The 22,933-nt window shown below is 42.8% G+C and overlaps 1 protein-coding gene across 6 annotated transcripts in view; it reads left to right on the forward strand.

Annotated features, from left to right (window-relative positions):
- Nucleotides 1-22,933, forward strand: part of CACNA1B (calcium voltage-gated channel subunit alpha1 B) — a 391,414-nt gene that overhangs the window by 16,454 nt on the left and 352,027 nt on the right. For all 6 annotated transcript variants that reach the window (XM_075324631.1, XM_075324630.1, XM_075324633.1 and 3 more), the window contains exon 2: nt 21,919-22,058. In XM_075324631.1, coding sequence (XP_075180746.1) covers nt 21,919-22,058 — 140 coding nt within the window. The remainder of the gene's footprint in view (nt 1-21,918; nt 22,059-22,933) is intronic.

Consider the following 22,933-nt stretch of genomic DNA (forward strand, 5'->3'; position numbering starts at 1 on the left):
TATATATTATTTTTTTTATGAAGCCATGCACGAGCTTCATCTTTTGGGCACCAAACTGGCATTTTTATTGATACCATTTTGAGGAACATTTAAAGCAGTTTTTTTTGGGGGGTGACGGTAGGGGCGGGGTGTTTGCGACAACCAAAATAAAAATATCAATTCTTGCGTTTAGATTTTTTTTATTCAGTGTTTTATGGACAGTTCAAAAATGTTTATATTTTGATAGATGGAACAAATGCGGAGATATCAAATATATATATATATATATATATATATATATATATATATATATATATATGTTATTTATTGTTATTTTTTATTATTATTTATTTGCTTTTTGAACTAGGAGTTTGACATTTCCATTTTATAAAAATATTTTTTATTTTTTTTTTACTTCACTAGCCCCCTTTATTTGATCGCTTGTGCTATATACTGTATTACTACAGTCCTGCAGCAAACAGGAATATTACTGATCTCCTATGGCGCCAACCTTCACGATCAGCTTGATAGGAGCGCTAAGATAGCGGTGATGGCCCTCTGCCACCTACAACCTCATCATAGTGGGCACCAGATTAAACAGCGGCATGCTCCGGTCATGGTGTTAGCGGCAGGTACAGACTATAAAATAAAACTGGCACCTGTCCTGAAGGAAGCAGGTTCAGCTCCTGAGCCCGATTCTTGCACATGCACTACTCTACAGTGTAGACCCTATAAAAGATTAACCGGTAAGACCAAATGACCTCTGAACCAAATCATTAGCTGCACCTCTGCCAACCAGCACCACATGTGGCCCTCCAGCGATCCTGAAAATTGGGCTCTGGAACATAGGAGCCTGACTCTACAAAGCCCCATCTTAACAGAACCACGGCCTTCACTCAATTCATTGTCTATGGGATTGCCATAAATAGCGGAGCAGCATTCCCAGCTTTCACCAGCAGTGCCTCTGACAATGAAATTGAGCATGCACACTTCTGCTCCATTTAAGACAGGGGCTCCCGGGTTCCAGAGCCCCACTTTCGGGATCGCTGGGGGTCCCATGGCGTGCGTCAGATTGGCTTAACTGGGGGATTATGCTGGCCGAGCACATATCCCAGTGCTGGGTGCCAGAGTTGGTACTAACAAGGCAATCCGATGTGTTCTGGGTAATAGAGACAGGACTATGGCCCCAAATGGGCAGTGTGGAGTATGAGGTGTGAGATTAAATCAGGCGAGATGCCTCCACAATTCTCACACCAGAGACTGGAGTAAGATTTGCGACATAAGGACCCCAAAAGCTTGGTATACATTTGATGAGTGGGGGTCTCCCCGTCACATATCACTTCCTACCTCACTTTCTCGGAGCTGGGCTAAAATGGTGTGATAACGGCCAAACTCTCAAATTTTTTACAATTTTTCATAGGTTTTTAACCTGTCATTGAAGTTTTGATGAATCGGGGTCTTTGCCTTTGATTTAGAGGAGTAATTTGACTCCAGTGGAACATGATAGACACCGACAATCCCTAACGTGCTACCTTGGAAAAATCCCTTTAAGACCCCAATATGGTACCTACCAGGGGTTCTCAGTGTCTGAACGTTGCTGGCTGTTGCATAGGTTGATATATAATGTATTGCTACCAGCGCTGCGTGTGATGTGATACAGCATATAGGGTAGAATTGTTCTTTAAGCTTTCGACAGCACTTTTCCCCCCTCCTGCACACACCCGGTGTCATCCTGTTGTCACAACAAGTCTCCTGTCTGAAAAATGACAGACTTGTAAAGAGCAAAGAGCAATGTCTGCAGAAAAACAGGCTGCCTTCAGGTAAAGAAGAGGCAAGAGAGAGAAAAGAGAGAGCGAGCTGCTGCGATTCTGCTGAATATCTACAACCAAAATTCAATAAATATGACCCAAAAAGTCTCCTCTGGGTAGAGGTTATAGAATCAATGTGGTGCAAACATCCTGCCGGCCACAGGCAAAAGATAGAACTGTTAAGGAAGTAATTAACGAGGATGCGGAAGTGTCAGGCTTCGCTCTTATTTAATTCTTTTTTTTTTTGTCTAAATCCTCCATACGGTTCCAGAGATATGGACCTTTTTAAAGCAAATTACGTTTTCTACCAAGAGGGTGTGGCTGATAGGTTGATAATGCAGAGGAGCCTAAAGACACGCCCCTGAGGATCCTGTGAGACACACCCCTGTGTAAACACCATAAAAAATAGCACTAAATAATATTTCTTGGACTGGTATGTAGGACTTAAAAAAGCAAAAAAAAAGAATACTTAGGGGAGCAGTGGGAATAAAATAAGAGAAAAAAATGGACATCTTTTTAAAGATGTAGTGTTAAAGAATATGGACATTTTTTCAACCTACAAACATGCGTTTTGGGTTAAAAATAATTTTTGCAGTTGTGATTCATTAAAATTTTTGCACCATTTGACTTCTACATTCTGTTAGTTTCCCTACAAATTGCTGACTGCCGAATGAGTTCACTGAGAATTGTTCAGTGAGCCCGTTCTGATGGAGAGTTTGTATCTCTTATCTGTCTTTTTTCAGCTGATTTATCATCAGATCAGCCATACTTTGATGTCTGTGTCAACTCAAAGGAGGCAGATAAAAGAGTTGCAAATTCTTGTCCGAATAAGCTCACTGACAGATTCTCACTTTGCTCGTTCAGCAGCCAGAAATGTGCAGGAAACGAAAAACTTGGCAAAAGTCAAAAAGGTAAATTTTTTTTAATGAAGCTCTATTTATTTTTAGCCTGAAGTGCATGCAGTTAGGTAGAAATAAAATCACCCCAAAGATGTCTGTATCTTTTATGGTCCTCTTCACAAACTATAGAGCAAAGTTGTCTCAACCAGTTTTGAAGGGACTGGCTGACCGACTTATGGAGGTGTATGGACGTCTCCTGAACCTCCCCATAAGTTTGGTCAGGAAAAAAATCAGATATCTTGAATATAATTCTAAATGCTTGAATCTTTGTGGGGGGTGTCTGATTTCTTTTGGGGGTGTCTGCTTTCTTTTGGAAGTGTCTGCTTTTTTGGAGGGGTCTTCCTTTTTTGGGTGTCTACTTTATTTTTGGGATGTCTGCTTTCTTTTGGGGATGTCTTTCTTCTGGGGATGTCTGCTTTCTTTTGGGGATGTCTTCTTTCTTTTGGGGATGTCTTCTGGGGATGTCTGCTTTCTTTTGGGGATGTCTTCTTTCTTTTGGGGATGTCTTCTTTCTTTTGGGGATGTCTTCTTTCTTTTGGGGATGTCTGCTTTCTTTTGGGGATGTATTCTTTCTTTTGGGGATGTCGTCTTTCTTTTGGGGATGTCGTCTTTCTTTTGGGGATGTCTTCTTTCTTTTGGGGATGTCGTCTTTCTTTTGGGGATGTCTTCTTTCTTTTGGGGATGTCTTTCTTCTGGGGATGTCTGCTTTCTTTTGGGGATGTCTTCTATCTTTTGGGGATGTCTGCTATCTTTTGGGGATGTCTTCTTTCTTTTGGGGATGTCTTCTTTCTTTTGGGGATGTCTTCTTTCTTTTGGGGATGTCTTCTTTCTTCTGGGGATGTCTTCTTTATTTTGGGGGTGTCTGCTTTCTTTTGGGGATGTCTTCTATCTTTTGGGGATGTCTGCTATCTTTTGGGGATGTCTTCTTTCTTTTGGGGATGTCTGCTTTCTTTTGGGGGTGTCTGCTTTCTTTTGGAGGTGTCTGCTTTCTTTTGGAGTGGTCTTTCTTTTTTGGGTGTCTACTTTATTTTTGGGATGTCTGCTTTCTTTTGGGGATGTCTTCTATCTTTTGGGGATGTCTGCTATCTTTTGGGGATGTCTTCTTTCTTTTGGGGATGTCTTCTTTCTTTTGGGGATGTCTTCTTTCTTTTGGGGATGTCTTCTTTCTTCTGGGGATGTCTTCTTTATTTTGGGGGTGTCTGCTTTCTTTTGGGGATGTCTTCTTTCTTCTGGGGATGTCTGCTTTCTTTTGGGGATGTATTCTTTCTTTTGGGGGTGTCTGCTTTCTTTTGGGGATGTCTTTCTTTTTTTTGGTGTCTACTTTATTTTTGGGATGTCTACTTTATTTTTGGGATGTCTACTTTATTTTTGGGATGTCTTCTATCTTTTGGGGATGTCTGCTATCTTTTGGGGATGTCTTCTTTCTTTTGGGGATGTCTGCTTTCTTTTGGGGGTGTCTGCTTTCTTTTGGAGGTGTCTGCTTTCTTTTGGAGTGGTCTTTCTTTTTTGGGTGTCTACTTTATTTTTGGGATGTCTGCTTTCTTTTGGGGATGTCTTCTATCTTTTGGGGATGTCTGCTATCTTTTAGGGATGTCTTCTTTCTTTTGGGGATGTCTTCTTTCTTTTGGGGATGTCGTCTTTCTTTTGGGGATGTCTTCTTTCTTTTGGGGATGTCTTTCTTCTGGGGATGTCTGCTTTCTTTTGGGGATGTCTTCTTTCTTCTGGGGATGTCTTCTTTCTTTTGGGGATGTCTTCTTCTGGGGATGTCTGCTTTCTTTTGGGGATGTCTTCTTTCTTTTGGGGATGTCTTCTTTCTTTTGGGGGTGTCTGCTTTCTTTTGGGCGTGTCTGCTTTCTTTTGGAAGTGTCTGCTTTTTTGGAGGGGTCTTTCTTTTTTGGGTGTCTACTTTATTTTTGGGATGTCTGCTTTCTTTTGGGGATGTCTTCTTTCTTCTGGGGATGTCTGCTTTCTTTTGGGGATGTCTTCTTCTGGGGATGTCTGCTTTCTTTTGGGGATGTCTTCTTTCTTTTGGGGATGTCTTCTTTCTTTTGGGGGTGTCTGCTTTCTCTTGGGCGTGTCTGCTTTCTTTTGGAGGTGTCTGCTTTTTTGGAGGGGTCTTTCTTTTTTGGGTGTCTACTTTATTTTTGGGATGTCTGCTTTCTTTTGGGGATGTCTTCTATCTTTTGGGGATGTCTGCTATCTTTTGGGGATGTCTTCTTTCTTTTGGGGATGTCTGCTTTCTTTTGGGGGTGTCTGCTTTCTTTTGGAGGTGTCTGCTTTCTTTTGGAGTGGTCTTTCTTTTTTGGGTGTCTACTTTATTTTTGGGATGTCTGCTTTCTTTTGGGGATGTCTTCTATCTTTTGGGGATGTCTGCTATCTTTTGGGGATGTCTTCTTTCTTTTGGGGATGTCTTCTTTCTTTTGGGGATGTCTTCTTTCTTTTGGGGATGTCTTCTTTCTTCTGGGGATGTCTTCTTTATTTTGGGGGTGTCTGCTTTCTTTTGGGGATGTCTTCTTTCTTCTGGGGATGTCTGCTTTCTTTTGGAGATGTCTTCTTTCTTTTGGGGATGTCTTCTTTCTTTTGGGGGTGTCTGCTTTCTTTTGGGGATGTCTTTCTTTTTTTGGTGTCTACTTTATTTTTGGGATGTCTACTTTATTTTTGGGATGTCTACTTTATTTTTGGGATGTCTGCTTTCTTTTGGGGATGTCTTCTTTCTTCTGGGGATGTCTTCTTTCTTCTGGGGATGTCTGATTTCTTTTGGGGATGTCTGCTTTCTTTTGGGGATGTCTGCTTTCTTTTGGGGATGTCTTTCTTTTTTTGGTGTCTGCTTCCTTTTGGGGATGTCTGCTTTCTTTTGGGGGGTGTCTGCTTTCTTTTGGAGGTGTCTTTCTTTTTTGTCTGTCTACTTTATTTTTGGGAAGTCTGCTTTCTTTTGGGGGTGTCTGCTTTCTTTTGGGGGTGTCTGCTTTCTTTGATGAAGAGTCCTGCTGTATTCTTTAAATTCTTTTGCTGCTTAGATACTTCCTTATGGAACTGCAACCGGGGCTTATTTTTGGAGTAGGGCTTACATTTTAAGCGTTCTCAAAAAAAAGCCCCAAAAATTCTACTAGGGCTTATTTTCAGGGTAGGTCTTATTTTTGGGCTTGTGTGAAATAAAGGCGAGTGCAAGTCATCTGAGCTTTGGTAGACACAGAAAAGGGCCCCCGTGCAAAAACAGTTCATGAGCCCTTTGCAGCCCAAGAGCGCATCATTACAGCCCAAGAGCTCATCATAACGCGCAATTACCCCTTTTTTGGAGGTAGAAATAGGCCCCATACCTTGGAGGTAGAAATAGGCTCCATACCTTAGAGGTAGAAATAAGCCCCCATATCTTGGAGGTAGAAATAGGCCTCCATACATTGGAGGTAGAAATAGGCCCCCATACCTTGGAGGTAGAAATAGGCCCCCATACCTTGGAGGTAGAAATAGGCCCCCGTACCTTGGAGATAGAAATAGGCCCCCGTACCTTGGAGGTAGAAATAGGCCCCCGTACCTTGGAGGTAGAAATAGGCCCCCATACCTTGGAGGTAGAAATAGGCCCCCATACCTTGGAGGTAGAAATAGGCCCCCATACCTTGGAGGTAGAAATAGGCCCCATACCTTGAAGGTAGAAATAGGCCCCATAACTTGGAGGTAGAAATAGGCCCCATACCTTGGAGGTAGAAATAGGCCCCATACCTTGAAGGTAGAAATAGGCCCCATACCTTGGAGGTAGAAATAGGCCCCATACCTTGGAGGTAGAAATAGGCCCTCATACCTTGGAGGTAAAAATAGGTCCCATACCTTGTAGGTAAAAATAGGCACCATACCTTGGAGGTAGAAATAGGCCCCCATACCTTGGAGGTAGAAATAGGTCCCATACCTTGTAGGTAGTAATAGGCACCATACCTTGTAGGTAGAAATAGGCCCCATACCTTGTAGGTAGAAATATGCCCCCATACCTTGTAGGTAGAAATAGGCCCCCATACCTTGTAGGTAGAAATAGGCCCTATACGTTGTAGGTAGAAATAGGCCCCATACCTTGGAGGTAGAAATAGGCCCCCATACCTTGGAGGTAGAAATAGGCCCCCATACCTTGGAGGTAGAAATAGGCCCCCATACCTTGGAGGTAGAAATAGGCCCCATACCTTGAAGGTAGAAATAGGCCCCATACCTTGGAGGTAGAAATAGGCCCCCATAACTTGGAGGTAGAAATAGGCCCCATACCTTGTGTGGAGACACGAGGCTCAGTGGGTGCTCTCGTCCACTAAAACCCGCCGCCTTTAGAAAGACAGCGTAGCTCAGGGCTCATCCCAACTGAACGCCGGCCTCTTTAACCGTGGGCGTAACACTACTCAGACAACACAGGGTGAGGGAACCACAATAATTAGACTTTATTGGATCCCCAAACAATTAACGGCACATAACACATAACCAGCAAAACACAGAAATGTAACAGGCAACAGAGTCTCACCCTTCCGCTGGATCACCAGGAATTAGCATGTCCTTGCCTCAGAGCTTCTAGGGCCACTTACTCCAATCCAGCAGCACCCCGCTTTTGGCGGGCACCCACCGAGAAAGGAATAGCACCAGATTTAGGAAGCTGTCTGAGGTCTGCAAAGTATGTAACAGGTGACTGAACTGTCCCAACCTGAGTGTCCTCCTTAGGTAGTCCTGGTATGATGTTACAATCCTGGCAGCCGGAGTCGAAATCCCTAGGCTGTGGATATGGTCTCCAACCGGAACCGGAGTCCCTAGATTGAAGCCATAAGATATCCTGATCCTCTAGTCAGCTCCTAAGAGCTTAGACTGGATCCATTAGCATCCATCAACAACAACCTGGTGGCTTAAAGAAATCCCTTTTTAGCCACAGCCTTCCACTTGGATACACTGCGTCCTCATCGATTGGTTGGACAAGATCGCCTCTCCCATTGGATGAATCTCAAGCTGCATGGACAATGTTCATTTAAATGATGTGCATAGAAAGACTGAAGATATCTACATGAAGCACATCCATGAGCCCTACATCAACTTCCTCCTGGTTAGTCCCTGAAACAACAGGTGTGGGGAGGCTGTCCATAAGCTCCATATGGACCTCTTCCTGGTCAGACCCCAAAATAACAGGGGTGGGGATGCTGTTCATAAGCTCCACATCAGCCTTGCTCTGGTCAGTCTCCACAATGACAGGTATGGGGAGGCTGTTCACAAGTCTCACATCAACCTCTTCCTGGTCATTTCCCAAAATAACTGGTGTGGGGACGGTGTCCATAAGCTCCACATCAGCCTTGCTCTGGTCAGTTTCCACAATGACAAGTCCCACATCGATCACTTTCTGGTTAGTCCCCAAAATACCAGGTGTGGGGAGGCTGTTCACAAGCTCCACCTCGACCTCTCCCTGGTCGGTCCTTAGGTCCAACTGCACACTTGCCAGAGGGATGTCCGAGCGCTGGCCCTCAGCCAGGTAGATGGATAATTGGGAATCTGGTAAATGGTCTTCTGGGGAAACAATAACTGGGCTTACCAGAGTGATGGAAGATCCAATGTCTCGAAGTCCCTGAGCCTGTATATCACCAACCTTGACCGTCTGGATGTGGGGATGGAGGTTGGCTGGTGTACGGTGTCCGGCCTGCCGTAGGGTGTGGACTGGATAAACCACTTCCTCAGCTATTGGTGTTTCTTGGGAGTAGCATTCCTCAGGTCTCGTTGGTTCATCTCGGCATATGTTGACTGGTTGGAGTGGCAGACGGGCTCCAAGCATGCGGCCTCTTTGTTTTGGTGCAGCTTCTCTTGGGTAGCGGGACCATCCTTCTCGAGAGGCTGGTGCTAGCAGTACGGCTGCTGGCACTCCATAAACATATTCCAGAACCCAAGCCCTCTCTTCTCTTGAGGATTTAGGCCCCAATGCAGTCAACAACGCTGTGGCTTGGGCCATTTTGGACCAAGTTGATTCCCGATTGTCACTAGAATCATGATGTGGCACATAGATTAAATCCTCCGGGTCAATATCGGCGGGATCCTAGATTAAATCCTCCGGGTCAATATCGGCGGGATCCTCATTGTCCCCTGCATCATTCTGGGCATCCCAATGAACTAATTTCTGGATCAAGTCCGACCGAGTCTCAGCGTTCCACTAGATAATCTTTCGCCTCTGGCACAGATCCTGTAGCATCCATTTACTGCTGCGGTCGTAACTCCTCTGTGGTCCTTGTCCCATGGCTGAGCTGGTGGGATTGGACATGGCAGCGTCTGAAACCTGAATGCCTCCCCTGTGGCCTGCTGGGTATGCTTATGTGCCTCCCTGGTTGCTGAGCCCTGGACGGTGTCCACGAACACTAGTCCGCTGCAGCTCCCCTGGGTAAACCAGGCTGAGTAGTATTCCACTGCTGCCACCAATTGTGGAGACACGGGGCTCAGTGGGTGCTCTCGTCCACTAAAACCCGCCACCTTTAGAAAGACAGCATGGCTCAGGGCTCATCCCAACTGAATGCACAACCTCATAAACCGTGGGCGTAACACTACTCAGACAACACAGGGTGAGGGAACCACAATAATTAGACTTTATTGGATCCCCAAACAATTAAGGGCACATAACGCATAACCAGCAAAACACACAAATGTAACAGGCAACAGAGTCTCACCCTTCCGCTGGCTCACCAGGGATTAGAATGTCCTTGCCTCAGAGCTTCCAGGACCACTTACTCCAATCCAGCAGCACCCCGCTTTCGGCGGGCACCCACCGAGAAAGGAATAGCGGCAGATTTAGGAAGCTGTCTGAGGTCTGCAAAGTCTGTAACAGGTGACTGAACTGTCCCAACCTGAGTGTCCTCCTTAGGTAGTCCTGGTATGATGTTACAATCCTGGCAGCCGGAGTCGAATTCCCTAGGCTGTGGATATGGTCTCCAACTGGAACCGGAGTCCCTATATTGAAGCCATAAGATATCCTGATCCTCTAGTCAGCTCCTAAGAGCTTAGACTGGATCCATCAGCATCCATCAACAACAACCTGGTGGCTTAAAGAAATCCCTTTTTAGCCACAGCCTTCCACTTGGATACACTGCGTCCTCATCGATTGGTTGGACAAGATCGCCTCTCCCATTGGATGAATCTCAAGCTGCATGGACAATGTTCATTTAAATGATGTGCATAGAAAGACTGAAGATATCTACATGAAGTCTGCAAGTCACAGACTCGACAATGGCTACTAAGGTAATCACATTAGCAATACACAACTACATTACAATGATTGCTCCGATGGGTCTGGTCCCAAACAATAGTTTAGCAAACATGAGTTAACACAAAAGAACAATACGTCTGGCTGAATGTTAAGAAACTTTAACCCATGAGAGTCCATGTCGTCACACCTTGTAGGTAGAATTAGGCCCCATACCTTGTGGTTAGAAATAGGCCCCATACCTTGTAGGTAGAAATAGGCCCCCATACCTTGTAGGTAGAAATAGGCCCCATACCTTGGAGGTAGAAATAGGCCCCATACCTTGGAGGTAGAAATAGGCCCCATACCTTGGAGGAAGAAATAGGCCCCCATTCCTTTAAGGTAGAAATAGGCCCCATACCTTGTAGGTAGAAATAGGCCCCCACACCTTGGATGTAGAAATAGGCCCCATACCTTGGAGGTAGAAATAGGCCCCATACCTTGGAGGAAGAAATAGGCCCCCATACTTTTGAGGTAGAAATAGGCCTCATACCTTGTAGGTAGAAATAGGCCCCATACCTTGAAGGTAGAAATAGGCCCCATACCTTAGAGGTAGAAATAGGCCCCATACATTGGAGGTAGAAATAGGCCCCATACCTTGGAGGTAGAAATAGACCCCATACCTTGGAGGTAGAAATAGACCCCCATACCTCTTGGACCCCTTTACAGTCACGCTCCTGCATCTAAGATTTCAATGATGATGGTTGGGCTGGGAAGGAGCAAAGGCAGTGCCCATTACCGTGCCCAAAATATAATTAGTCCCGAATGTCCTTGTGCCGTCCTGCATTATGTCAGCAGTACCCATGTATTAGCTATATGGCAGCAAGTTCTCTGCGAAGTGGGAAGCCGGTTTTAATAGGGTTCACGAGCCTCATGTGGTTCCCACTTTAAATTTCTGACAAAGGGAAAAAAAGGGAATAATTTCTGCTGTTTGATTAGTATTGTCAGCTCGGATATTACAGAGAACAATCTGTTTTATGGGCTCATACAAAAGGCAAGAGGAAAACCCCAAAGCTGTAGCTTGTTACGAAAAGAGAGCGATTCGCCATTAACTGGATTAGCACTTGAACCCCCGCTGTGCCATGCTATGAATGGCACCGAGAGGATAGACACCAGAGCTTCGGATAGGCCGTCATCTCCTGACTCATCTTTTGGAATGAAAATGTCTGCATTGAAATGTACTGTGTTATTGCTGCCCTGTTTTTCTTACAGGCACCAAAATATTCCTCCCGCAACAGCAGGTGGTACTTTGGCTGGGAACTTGGGTTAATCACTAAGCGCAGCACAGAATACCATACTGCTATTAGAGCTGCCAGGGCACAGTGCGACCGCTGACCGGGCATCTGATGCTGAGAAGAAATATTTTTGGTATTTTTGCAAATATTCCATTCATATTTATATCTCATTGATGGCAAATAAAAAGTCTGACATATGTGCACATGTTACAAAAATGTCACCATAACCATTGAGGACCATTAAAATCAGATCTTTTGGGTTGGATTTTCGGCACCCGAGAAGTGATATTCACATATAAACACATACTAATATTGATGTGAGGTCACTCTAGATTGGAGATTGGATCCACATGGTGTCACGAGGGTCTCCTGTCCCTGGGGAGACGTGTGACAGATTTGAGATCTAAGTCTCACATTGCCTTGTGTGACCCTATTTGCTTTTTTTTTGGTGCAGCAAGGGTTAATGAGTCTTTAATTGCTGGTAGTTCCTTATTAGTCCATCTCACGCGCAGCCGGTTTGTGACCACTTCCCTTCCCTTTAAATAGTCACATGTACCATCACCTGATGCCGGTTATAGAAATCATTCTGAACTGACCACCGTTGAAGGAGGAAGTCTATGTAAGCTGTTGAAACCGTGCTGTCTGCAGTCCTGGTACTTGGCTGCAGCAGTTAGGTTGCTGACCTCTAGCACTTGCAGCTCTGGTATTTGGCTGCAAGAGTTGGTGCCTATCCTTTCATCTATATTCCCCTGTATGTCTTCCTTCCTTTGTGTTTTATTATACCGTAGTTCTGGTGATTTCTATTGCACTCACCAGCCTTGGCACTATACAGGGTGAGTGTAGGGACAGTAAGGGTCTAGGCATGTGACAGTGACAAGGGGAAGGACTCGTATAGGGACGTCAGGAGAGCTCAGGGGTCAGACACAGGTTAGTGTCAGGAGGTGCCCCGACCCTCACTCCGTATCATCAGGTCCTTCCTCTCCCTTTCCATCCCTCTGTGGTGCGGACTTTTCCTTGTCTGAGCGTGACACATGGCAATCTTCCAGCACACACACATGGGGCATTATGGTTCCCATTAATAAAGCTGTTTCAGTTCTAATTCATTAGTGCATTTTCCCATATATTTTTTCTAATTTATATCATTAATTTACTTGCAGTCATTCAGTAGAAACCTAAAATTGTAGCTTCAAAATCTTTCCATAAATCAATAGTACATGTGATTATAAGAAGCTTTGTAATACATCTTATCAAAGAAATCTGCTTGCTTCCCACTTATACTTCTTCCCTGTGGCGTAAGTAGAGTCCGATGGGCCCCAGTTCAAAATTTGGACCTGGGCCCCCACCTTCATCTTGCTCAGATTCATGGGCCTTTGTAGCATTCTAAATCCTATAAAAGTGTACTTGGTGCCCCACCCATAATATAATAATGTCCCCCATCCTGCACTAATGTCATCCATCTTGGTACCCTTTTGGTAATAATATCTTCCAAACTGGGCCCTTTCCTGCTATAATGTCCCCCATCCTTAGCCTCTTACTAGTATAATGTCCCTATCCTAGGCGCCTTCCTGGTATAATGTCTCTTATTGATGGGTCTCTTCCAATAATAATGTTCATGTCCCCTTCCTGGTCCCTTCCAGTAATATATGTCTTCCATTCTGGGCCCCTTTTTAGTATAATGTCTCCCATCCTGGGGCCTCTTCCTGGTATAATATTTCCCATCCTCAGCCCCTTCCAATAATAATGTCCACAAGCTTGGTGTAATGTCCACATCTTGGCCCCTTCCAATAATATATGTCTTCCATCCTGGTCCCCTTTTTAGTATAATTTCTCCCATTCTGGGCCACTTCCTGGTATAATGTCTCCCATTATCGGCCCCTTCCAATAATAATGTCCACAATCTTGGTGTAATGTCCCCATCCTGGCCTCTTCCAGTAATATATGTCTTCCATCCTGGGCCCCTTTTTAGTATAATGTCTCCCATCCTGGGGCCTCTTCCTGGTATAATATTTCCCATCCTCAGCCCCTTCCAATAATAATGTCCACAAGCTTGGTGTAATGTCCCCATCCTGGCCCCTTCCAATAATATATGTCTTCCATCCTGGTCCCCTTTTTAGTATAATTTCTCCCATTCTGGGCCACTTCCTGGTATAATGTCTCCCATCATCGGCCCCTTCCAATAATAATGTCCACAATCTTGGTGTAATGTCCCCATCCTGGCCTCTTCCAGTAATATATGTCTTCCATCCTGGGCGCCTTTTTAGTATAATGTCTCCCATCCTGGGGCCTCTTCCTGGTATAATATTTCCCATCCTCAGCCCCTTCCAATAATAATGTCCATAAGCTTGGTGTAATGTCCCCATCCTGGCCCCTTCCAGTAATATATGTCTTCCATCCTGGGCCCCTTTTTAGTATAATGTCTCCCATCATCGGCCCCTTCCAATAATAATGTCCACAATCTTGGTGTAATGTCCCACATCCTGGGCCGCTTCCTGGTATACGATCCTTCATACTGATTCCATCTTGTAATAATGTTCCCTGTTCTGCTGCTGTTAAAACCTCCCCATTCTTCTCACCTTCCTTCACTCCCACGATGTGCAGTGCCCACTTGTGTAGCTGGAGCTGAGTCTGGCAGCTGACTTCAGCCTGCTATGGGCGATGCATGACGTCACTGCTATGCGCATTCTGTGACTGACACGCTGACATCAGCACCCTGCTTTTGATTGGACAGCAGCATGTATTGCGGTGCAGGCACCCGGTGGATCACTGCACAGCAATATATTTCAGCTGAATGCGTGTCCTAGCAGCAAAATAGGTGCTGGCATGGGCACCCTCGTAATGCCCCTGCTTTTTCGTTCTTCCCATTCCCCCTGAATTCATAATCTATCATGTAAAACAGCTTAACACAGACTGCCAGCCCATTATACTCTATGGAGAGGGGAGGGGGAAGGAAGAGAGGAGCAGGGTTAGGAAACAAGCAGAGGCAGACAGAGAAAATGAAAGATAAATACTGTAGAGAGGAAAAGTGGTGAAAGTGCAGGATATACGATGTAGTTACCCTTAAAATATCTACTGGTCATTTTAAGGGTACACGGGTGCATTGCTTTTCGGTGTGAATAGCCGCACATATGCAATAAGGCCCACACGATGTGGCACAGATTTAATATCCGGAGCACGTCAATTCTGTTATATAACATTTGCAGATGTGATGCAGATTTTTGCAGTTGATGTCCCTGTGTAAAAAAGCACAGTATCTGAATGCCACAAGCAATATTGTTACAGGGATGCACATAAAGTTTTTTTTGCTTTGCGTTCTGTTGAGGTTGCCTGATTTTGGCTCTTTTTGTGGATCTTTTGTCAGTTCTCCTACTGAGAAATCCAGAAACCAGATTAAGGCTGTGTGCGCACGTTGCAGATTTGGTGCAGAAATTTTTTGCATCAAATCTACACATTCAGGCAGAAAAACGTAACAAAAAAAGGCATTTTTTTGTGTATTTTTGGTTCCTTTTGTGCCATGCATTTTTATTAATGAAATCAATGGGTGGAAGGGCTAAAAACACATTAAGAAAATGCACCAACAATTGACTTGCTGCTGATTATTTTCTGCATCAAATCTGAACGGTAAAAAAAAAGCAATGTGGGCACAAGACTTCAGAATTCTCATTGACTTTGTGTCACGGGTGACTGACAGTCCTGTGGTGTCCGGCTATAGAAGATCGCAGCGTTTGGCTGCACAAACTGCTCCCTGACCTTCTATGATTGCTGATTGGTGTATTTGGTATTCTATATATATCCTCTGCTTGGTTTTCCTCCCTTTCCCTTTAGGACCCTGTGGAATTCCTCACCGTTTCAGCTGTTTGTCATCAGCACTTTCCTTGATATCTTTATATACCCTCATTCTCCCTTACTCTGTGCTGGTGATAGGTCTAATACCCTTAACAAGTGTTCAGTGCAAGCAGGCGGCTTGTATACAGTACAGACCAAAAGTTTGGACACACCTTCTCATTCAAAGAGTTTTCTTTATTTTCAGGACTCTGAAAATTGTAGATTCACATTGAAGGCTTCAAAACTATGAATTAACACGTGTGGAATGAAATACTTAACAAACAAGTGTGAAACAGCTGAAAATATGTCTTATATTCTAGGTTCTTCACAGTCGCCACCTTTTGCTTTGATTACTGCTTTGCACACTCTTGGCATTCTCTTGATGAGCTTCAAGAGGTCGTCACCGGAAATGGTCTCCCACAGTCTTGAAGGAGTTCCCAGAGATGCTTAGCACTTGTTGGCCCTTTTGCCTTCACTCTGCGGTCCAGCTCACCCCAAACCATCTCGATTGGGTTCAGGTCTGGTGCCTGTGGAGGCCAGGTCATCTGGCGTAGCACCCCATCACTCTCCTTCTTAGTCAAATAGCCCTTACACAGCCTGGAGGAGTGTTTGGGGTCATTGTCCTGTTGAAAAATAAAAGATGGTCCAACTAAACGCAAACCGGATGGAATAGCACGCCGCTGCAAGATGCTGTGGTAGCCATGCTGGTTCTGTATGCCTTCAATTCTGAATAAATCCCCAACAGTGTCACCAGCAAAGCCCCCCCCACACCATCACCCCTCCTCCACCATGCTTCACGGTGGGAACCAGCCATGTAGAGTCCATCCGTTCACCTTTTCTACAAAGACACGGTGGTTGGATCCAAAGATCTCAAATTTGGACTCATCAGAGCAAAGCACAGATCTCCACTGGTCTAATGTCCATTCCTTGTGTTCTTTACCCAAACAAGTCTCTTCTGCTTGTTGCGTGTCCTTAAATAGAAAAGCTGTGGAAAAACAAAGCGCAATAGGGTCTTACCCCAATATGGGCAGGGCGGGGGGGTGGGGAGCACTATTACTCACCAAGTGTAGTTGTGACAGTCACAACTACTATAATCGCATGTAGAAATAGACCACGGCAGCAGCAACCCAAAAGGCAGATAACAGAGAGAGGTAGAAAACGGATTTGATGTTGTCTTACTTTTGACGCTCCTGAGGAAGGGAGCTGAGCTCCTGAAACGCGTAGACCTATGCAACAATAAAGATACCTCTGATTGGTGATCATTGGCGCGGCATTTGAAAACCCGTTTTCTACCTCTCTCTGTTGCTTGTCCTTAGCAGGGGTTTCCTAGCAGCTATTTTACCATGAAGGCTGCTGCACAAAGTCTCCTCTTAACAGTTGTTCTAGAGATGAGAAGGTGTGTCCAAACTTTTTGTCTGTACTGTACATCTGGAGAAACTTTGTTTTATTGCAGTTCCTCTCCTTCAGTCATCTGGAGATAAATTGTTTGTTCACTTCCCCCTATTGTGCTTCCTGTGTCTTCTTTAGAGCTTAGTGGGGTTGACTAAGCGCTCATCCCATCCATTCCCTACCTAGAGGCTATTTCAGGGTCAGGTATCCAGCTTGGTGCATAGGTGTGGAACCTATCTAGGGTGGTGAGGGACCCCAGCCAGTGATAGGTTTGGTCAGGGGGTCATCATCTACCCCTTCCCTAGACACAGGGTTTCCCTTCCCTTGGTACTTCCCCGAACCTAGTGTGACATTTTGCTGGCATAAAGATAGACATGCAGATTTGTGCTAAAATCTGCATCAAAACCGCACTGTGCAAACACAGCCTAATGGGATTGTACCGTCCCTCATACACTCCCTTTTTTGCCGGAGCACGCGCGTTTCGCTCTGAAACATAAACGCTATCTTTCCTTTTTTTTTCTTATTTCGTTTTTCTTCCTTCGCTAATAGCTTGTGGGTTTCATCCCTGCCACAGCCACTTAAAACAGTCACAAATTACCTTCTGATATAAAGTTTCTCCAGAAGAAAACAGCTCCTTCCCATCACGCCTGAACCTCTTACAGAGGCTTTCATTTCAGCGGAGCCGCAAATTGCATTAACCCTTTCCCCGCGGGGGGGGGGGGACAGTCAGGGCAGGAGAAAGCAATAACATGATTAATAAAGTTAAGATCTGTAGAGTAATGAAATCTTTAACCTGCTCACTTCCAAACGTATCCTATACACTTGTGGTGTAACTACAAGGTCCAGCATTTCAAGTCAGTGTGACTTCATAGTCCCAAATTGTATAACTATTGCCTGGCACATTAGGAAAGATAAGCTTCAATCCCTCTGATCCTTTTTATCTCCTGGAAGAAGCTCTTCTGATTGGGCACTTCTTTTCATCAGTCAATTTTAGATAGGGACCCAACATAAGAGATACGCCTTGACGTTGGCTGTTGAGCTCACATAAAACTAGCTTTTATTATATGCTAAGTACCTTGATTTTTATATGTAATTCTTCGATAGGGAACCAACATAAAATATATGCCTTGATGTTGGCTGTTGGGCTCACATAAAACTGGCCTTTTTTATATGCTAAATATCTCGTATTTTATATTTTCTTAGAGAGGGAACCAACATAAGAGATATGCCTTGACATTGGCTGTTGGGCTTACATAAAATTGGCCTTTTTTTATATGCTAAATATCTCGATTGTTATATTTTCTTAGACATGGAACCAACATAAGAGATACGCCTTGACGTTGGCTTTTGGGCTCACATAAAACTAGCTTTTTTTATATGCTAAGTATGTCAATTTTTATATGTATTTTCTTAGAAAGGGAACCAACATAAGAGATACGCCTTGATTTGGCTGTGGGGCTCACATAAAACTGGCTTTTATTATATGCTATGTATCTCGATTTTTATATGTATTTTCTTAGACAGGGAACCAACATAAGAGACACGCCTTGACATTTTCTGTAGGGCTCACATAAAACTGGCCTTTCTTATATGCTAAATATCTCGATTTTTATATGCATTTTCTTAGAAAGGAAACCAACATAAGAGATACGCCTTGACATTGGCTGTTGGGCTCACATAAAACTGGCTTTTATTATATGCTAAGTATCTTGATTTTTATATGTATTTCCTTAGACAAGATAAGAGATACGCCTTGACGTTGGCTGTTGGGCTCACATATTGAAAATAAACCTGCCTGATCTTCATTAAATTGAAGAAATGTAATTGACTAAACCGTTAGACTTATTTTTATACTGTTTACTTCCATTCTTAAGAGTGTAAGTTTATAAATACTCTTTCGAAACGAAAGGGAGGCGACGGCTCAGATCCTGTGAGTCAGAGCGGATAATTTCAGGGGACGCGCGGCGTTACGGCCGAGATGCAAACACATTCATTAGCAGGGTTAAAAATCATCAAAACCCATCATTATGACCTTGCAATTTTCCTGAAAGTGACTGGAGCTGCTGCTCTGCGTAAAAAAAAAAAAAAAAAAAGATAAATATAAAGTGATGCGTTATGTATGTATATATTTATGCTTTATATACCTATTTTACTGGCGGGAACTTATGCTAAACAACCCCTATTGATGCCTTGCATCGGTGCTCAGAAAAGTCAGATTGGCACAGAGGCTTTTCTGATGGATGTGAATTAAATGAGGCATATAATCAATACTGGAGCGTATCAAATATTTATTGCTAGCTGGGATCATTTTACTTTGTTTGTAAAACTGCCCATAACCGCAGATTTTATGAGCGTGATCAGACACCTTGCACATACATGTATAAGAGGAGGTGCAACCGGCATCAAATCATTCATTTCCTCGGCAATGATGCACTAAACATTTCTACCACTAGGTGGCGCTGTTCAATTTTTCCACTATATCGGTCCAAGAGGAGGATCATTGAGCTCCTTCACTCATAGAGATGATTCTTCTTAACAGCACTCCACGTGGTCAACTGCGATACTGCAAGTAAAACCTATACATGGGATCAGAGTGACATCTTAAATTGTTAAATCACAGTAAAAAGACTGATGGCACTTCCTAACACCTTCACCTTCCTAAGTGTGAACAGATGCATACTGAACAGGAAATGTATTATAACAAATAAAGAGACAGTTGCACCCTGAAATTCTAGGATGTATTAACAATGAATATAGGAATAGGAATATGCATTACTGCTAAGAAAATACATATAAAAATTGAGATACTTAGCATATAAAAAAGGCAAGTTTTATGTGGGCCCAACAACCAACGTCAAGGCGTATCTGATATGTTGGGTCCCTGTGTACTGATCTCTTTTGATTGAGCATTCCTTCTAATCAGGCAATTTTAATTATTATTAGCAAGTTCCTATCTGCCCATAAAGTGGAGTTTTTTTTAATACAGAGAGCCATTTGAGTAGACAGGGAACCAACATAAGAGATACGCCTTGATGTTGGCTGTTAGGCTCACATAAAACTGGCCTTTATTATATGCTAAGTATCGCAATGTTTAGATGTATTTTCTAACACAGGGAACCAACATAAAAGATATGTCTTGAAATTGGCTGTTGGGCTCACATAAACCTGGTCTTTATTATATGCCAAATATCTCAGTTTTTCTATGTATTTTCTTGGACAGGAAACCAACATAAGAGATATGCCTTTAAATTGGCTGTTGGGCTCACAGAAACCTGGCCTTTATTATATGCTAAGTATCTTGATTTTTATATGTATTTTCTTAGACAGGAAACCAACATAAAAGATACGCTTTGACGTTGGCTGTTGGACTCACATAAAACTGACCTTTATTATATACTAAGTATCTTGATTTATATATGTATTTTCTTACACAGGGAACCAACATAAAAGATACGCCTTGAAATTGGCTGTTGGGCTCACATAAACCTGGCCTTTATTATATGCTAAATATCTCAATTTTTATATGTATTTTTTTAGATCGGAAACCAACATAAGATATACACCTCATATACTCACATAAAACTTCCTTTAGTATTTGCTAAGTATCTCCATTTTTATATGTATTTTCTTAGACAGAGAACCAAGATAGGAGATACGCCTTGATGTTGGCTGTTGGGCTCAGCTAAAACTTACCTTAAGTATTTGCTAAGTATCTCGATTTATATATGTATTTTCTTAGACAGAAAACCAACATAAGAGATACACCTTGATGTTGGCTGTTGGGCTCACATAAAACTTACCTTTAGTATTTGCTAAGTATCTCGATTTTTATATGTATTTTCTTAGACAGAGAACCAAGATAAGAGATACACCTTGACATTGGCTGTTGGACTTACATAAAACTGGCCCTTATTATATGCTAAGTATCACGATTTTGATATGTATTTTCTTGGACAGGGAACCAACATAAGAGATACGTCTTGAAGTTGGCCGTTGGGCATACATAAAACTGGCTTTTTTATATTTTGAGTATGCTATTTTTCAGCAGCAATGCATGTTCATATTCCAATATTCATTGTTAGCATATCTTAGCATTTCAGACTGCAACTGTCTCTTTATTTGTTAAATCACAATGAGACATGTATGGATTTATGGAGTCTTTAATGGGGTAACTAGAGGACACCCTCCTGGCTCTAAGGGTTTTCATACAGAATAAATTGGATACTAAAATTGCACACAAAGAGAGAATAAGTTTGTAGTTAAGTAATAAAAAAATAATAAACTGCGGAGAGGCATAGCACCTGATCCTTTAGGCAAAACCTATCACTTACCTCATTGTTGGACCATATTCAGTGGCGTATTTTGAAAATTTGGGGCCCTAATGAAAATTCACTTTAACAGTGTTGATCTTTTCTACTAGGCCAAAAGGACCCAATGGGCCTCCCTTAGCTTCAGAACCAGGGTGTGACCGCAACCCCTGCACTCACTATAGTTACACTCCTGGCTCTATTGGCTGTTGGGCTCACATAAAACTGTCCTTTTTTATATGCTAAGTATCTTTATTTTTATATGTATTTTCTTAGGGAACCAACATAAGAGATACGCCTTGACGTTGGCTGTTGGGTTTACATAAAACTGGTCTTTTTATATGCTAATTATCTCGATTTCTATATGTATTTTCTTAGATAGGGAACCAACATAAGAGATACGCCTTGAATTGGCTGCTGGGCTCACATAAAACTGACCTTTATTATATGCTATGTATCTCGATTTTTATATGTATTTTCTTAGACAGGGAAACAACATAAGAGATACGCCTTGATTTGGCTGTTGAGCTCACATAAAACTGTCTTGTATTATTTGCAAAGTATCTCGATTTTTATATGTATTTTCTTACACAGGGAACCAACATAAGAGGTATGCCTTGAAATTGTCTGTTGCGCTCACATAAACCTGGCCTTTATTATATGCTAAGTATCTCAATATTTCTATGTATTTTCTTAGACAGGGAACCAACATGAGAGATATGTCTTCACATTGGCTGTTGGGCTCACATAAAACTAGCCTTTATTATATGCTATGTATCTCAATTTTTATATGTACTTTCTTAGACAGGGAACTAACATAAGAGATATGCCTTGATTTGGCTGTTGGGCTTACATAAAACTGGCTTTTATTATTTGTAAAGTATCTCGATTTTTATATGTATTTTCTTAGACAGGGAACCAACATAAGAGATACGCCTTGACATTGGCTGTTGGGCTTACACAAAACTGGCTTTTTTATATGCTAATTATCTCGATTTTTATATGTATTTTCTTAGACAGGGAACCAACATGAGAGATACGTCTTCACATTGGCTGTTGGGCTCACATAAAACTAGCCTTTTTTATTTGCTGAGAATCTCGATTTTTAGATGTATTTTCTTAGACCTGCAACCAATATAAGAAATACGCCTTGACGTTGGCTGTTGAGCTCAGAGTGTAATGCACATTCGGTTACTATTACTGGTGTACAAATCACTGGGTCCATTAAGGATTGTCTTTTCTCTTTTGCAGGACGATACTGAACCATACTTTATTGGCATATTCTGTTTTGAAGCTGGAATCAAGATCATCGCCTTAGGCTTTGTATTTCATAAAGGCTCATATCTCCGGAACGGCTGGAACGTCATGGACTTTGTCGTCGTACTCACAGGGTAAGAACATTTTGGAGCTTTTTTATTTGATGTTTGAGTGCGTAGCCCTGGTCTTGATTAGGTACACCGCATTGGTTTTGCTACTACAGTGGATTTAGGAACCCGTCCGTGTAGATTTTGACTCTATGATGTAAGACGCTGATGATGTAGATGGAAAAAGATGCTGTATTGCCTTTATGGCCCCATGTGGCGGTTGATCCATTTACATCCTGTGATATTATGGCCATGAATAACCCAATAAGCTAAATAAACAGATGGTTTGCCAGCCGACTTGGCGTGCGGCCACGATGCTCGGGTCATTGTAATCGGTTGTACGGAACTAAACATTGCACCATTGGGAGCTGCACCTTTCCATAACTTGCAAAATGTCATCCCCCTACCTGTTAACCCACACTCTTTTCTTGCCTAAGTCAAACCCCTATTCAAATGAGGAGCAAAAAGCATCATAAAAGCGGTGGAAGTCAGTACTCAAGTTATATTGTTGCAAAATTCTGTTGAGATTGATTGGGAGTTAATTTGGCATCTGTTAAAGGGGCTCTCCGAGAATAAGATAAAATGACGTCCTTGATATCATTCAAACCGCAGCCCGTCCGAATCATTTGGCAATACGGGCTGCAAACTGAAGATATACAGCTCCAATATTTCAAGTCACAAGAGCTGTATCACACATACCTCAGCCGTTAGTTGACTGTGATATATTCAAAATATTTTAACCTATGTTGTTCTTAAGAAGAATGGGAGTTAATGTGGCATCTGTTAAAGGGGCTGTCTGAAAATAAGATAAAATGATGTCCTTGATATAATTCAAACCGCAGCCCGTCCGAATCATGTGACAATATGGGCTGCAAACTGAAGATATACAGCTCCAATATTTC

This window comes from Anomaloglossus baeobatrachus, chromosome 9 (genome assembly GCF_048569485.1).
Source record: "Anomaloglossus baeobatrachus isolate aAnoBae1 chromosome 9, aAnoBae1.hap1, whole genome shotgun sequence".
Lineage (NCBI taxonomy): Eukaryota > Metazoa > Chordata > Amphibia > Anura > Aromobatidae > Anomaloglossus > Anomaloglossus baeobatrachus.